Source organism: Palaemon carinicauda, chromosome 42 (assembly GCF_036898095.1).
Source record: "Palaemon carinicauda isolate YSFRI2023 chromosome 42, ASM3689809v2, whole genome shotgun sequence".
Classification (NCBI taxonomy): domain Eukaryota; kingdom Metazoa; phylum Arthropoda; class Malacostraca; order Decapoda; family Palaemonidae; genus Palaemon; species Palaemon carinicauda.
Window position 1 is genome coordinate 6842665 of NC_090766.1, and position 1757 is coordinate 6844421.

The 1757-nt window shown below is 43.0% G+C and overlaps 1 protein-coding gene across 6 annotated transcripts in view; it reads left to right on the top strand.

The window, feature by feature from the left end:
* The first annotated feature begins 263 nt into the window (after nucleotides 1-263).
* Nucleotides 264-1757, top strand: part of LOC137633264 (protein masquerade-like) — a 92580-nt gene continuing 91086 nt past the window's right edge. For all 6 annotated transcript variants that reach the window (XM_068365469.1, XM_068365470.1, XM_068365471.1 and 3 more), the window contains exon 1: nucleotides 264-666. In XM_068365469.1, the coding sequence (XP_068221570.1) occupies nucleotides 525-666 (142 nt within the window). In that variant the 5' untranslated portion in view covers nucleotides 264-524. The remainder of the gene's footprint in view (nucleotides 667-1757) is intronic.

The following is a 1757-nucleotide window of genomic DNA, read 5'->3' on the forward strand; positions in this document are numbered from 1 at the left end:
CCTAATTTTGTTATACAAAGATGAATTGGGCCCAGTCATTTTATAATCTTCCATGAAGGACCTTCCCGGTCTCAGCGCCTAGCCAAATGTCACAAATTTCTACATAAATCGTTTTATATATATGTAGTTCTGTCTTAATCACACAATGGTATTCTACTATCCTGTAATATCTTATATAACGAGTTATTGTTTTTTACCATTGTATATAAATATCTTAAGATGTTCTTTGCCAATAACTAAAATGAATATTTCGCTCTAGGTTTCAGTGAAAGGACGAGAACCTCCACCACAAGCATCCACATCTGCCGTTGCGTTTAACCCAGGGACATGGCTGAAGGCTGAAACCCAGAGGCTATAGAAAGATACAGAAACACAGACTTCTAAAAACAGTGCTGGGAAAGCCTGGTGAATAAAATACCATTGTGACTGTGAACAAGGACGAACAGGTGTTGAAAGACCAACAGTTGTCGCAAGACCAACAAGTGTCGCTCAATTAGTGGCAGGGGCGGGTGACTTCGCAGAAGATGGGAGGCTCGGCTTCGGAAGTAGCCCTGATCATCGGGCTGGTTTTTTTCAGCCTGGCGGGTCGGGGTGTTCTGGTGGCCTCGCAGCAGCAGACGGCGACCACACTCAAGCCACCGGGCATCCCAGCTTCGGTCGTTAGCAGTGAGTATGGAGGAGAATATCTTATGTTTGGTTTAGAGGGTCTTCTTGAGACTGGTTTCGAGTCCTCCTGGTTACTTGGGCTGAATTTTGGGGCTTTGAAGGGTGTACAGAAGGGAACTTTGCTTCTAGAGGTGTTAGATCTGAAAGGTTAAAGGGTGTACAGAAGGGAAATTTGCTTCTAGAGGTCTTAGATCTGAAAGGTTAAAGGGTGTACAGAAGGGAAATTTTCTTCTAGAGGTGTTAGATCTGAAAGGTTAAAGGGTGTACAGAAGCGAAATTTTATTTTAGTGGGATTGGATCTGAAAGGTTAAAGGGTGTTCAGAAGGGAAATTCGCTTTTAGTGGGGCTGGATCTGAAAGGTTAAAGGGTCTACAGAAGGAAATTTGGTTCTAGTGGGGTTGGATCTATAAGGTTAAAGGGTTTACAGAAAGGAAATTTGCTTCTAGTGGGGTTAGATCTGAAAGGTTAAAGGGTGTACAGAAGGGAAATTTGCTTGTATTGGGGTTGGATATGAAAGGTTAAAGGGTGTACAGAAGGGAAATTTGCTTCTAGTAGGGTTGGATCTGAAAGGTTAAAGGGTGTACAGAAGGGAAATTTGCTTCTAGTGGGGTTGGATCTGAAAGGCTAAAGGGTGCACAGAAGGGAAATTTGCTTCTAGTAGGGTTGGATCTGAAAGGTTAAAGGGTGTACAGAAGGGAAATTTGCTTCTAGTGGGGTTGGATCTGAAAAGTTAAGGGGTGTGCAGAAGGGAAATTTGCTTTTAGTGGGGTTGGATCTGAAAGGTTAAAGGGTGTACAGAATGGAACTTTGCTTCTAGTGGGGTTGGATCTATAAGGTTGAAGGGTTTACAGAAGGAGATTTGCTTCTAGTGGGGTTGGATCTGAAAGGTTAAAGGGTGTACAGAATGGAACTTTGCTTCTAGTGGGGTTGGATCTATAAGGTTGAAGGGTTTACAGAAGGAGATTTGCTTCTAGTGGGGTTGGATCTGAAAGGTTAAGGGGTGTACAGAAGGGAAATTTGTTTTTAGTGGGGTTGGATCTGAAAGGTTAAAGGGTATACAGAAGGGAAATTTGCTTCTAGTGGGGTTGGAT